Below are 445 nucleotides of genomic sequence, written 5' to 3'. Positions count from 1 at the left end.
CCCTTCAGTTTCCTCCTCCCTTTCTCCCCTTCCCTTTCTCTCCCTCCCCTTCTCCCCTTCCCTCTCCTCCTCCCCTTCTCCCCTTCCCCCTCTCCTCCTCGTTCTCTCCCCTCCCCTCTCTCCCCCTCCCCTTCTCCCCTTCCCTTTCCTCCTCCCCTTCCCCCTTCCCCCTCTCCTCCTCCCTTTCTCCCCCTCCCTTCCTCCCCTCCCCTCTCTCCCCCTCCCCTTCTCCCTTCCCTCCCTGATTCCCGGATCTTCCCTCCCGCAGTTCCACCGTCAGCTGGGCGTTGTCCTGGCGCTGACGGAGGTGAAGGTGTGGCGCTACGGGGACGAGATCGCCATCAGCTCAGACCGCTACAAGACGCTGAACAATTTCGAAGTTTATCGGGATAAGTTGCTGAGGGAGGAACCGCATCTCGCCAACGACAACACTGTCCTTATCACG

General features: G+C 61.6%; 1 protein-coding gene across 1 annotated transcript in view; it reads left to right on the top strand.

Annotated features, from left to right (window-relative positions):
• LOC119589104 overlaps positions 1 to 445 on the top strand; it is a 16,188-nt gene that overhangs the window by 8,152 nt on the left and 7,591 nt on the right. Inside the window, exon 5 of the mRNA XM_037937680.1 lies at positions 269 to 444. Within this exon, the coding sequence (XP_037793608.1) occupies positions 269 to 444 (176 nt within the window). The remainder of the gene's footprint in view (positions 1 to 268; position 445) is intronic.

Source organism: Penaeus monodon, chromosome 25 (assembly GCF_015228065.2).
Source record: "Penaeus monodon isolate SGIC_2016 chromosome 25, NSTDA_Pmon_1, whole genome shotgun sequence".
Lineage (NCBI taxonomy): Eukaryota > Metazoa > Arthropoda > Malacostraca > Decapoda > Penaeidae > Penaeus > Penaeus monodon.
Note: the sequence above shows the minus strand (reverse complement) of the source record. Positions and strands in the feature narration are given on the sequence as shown.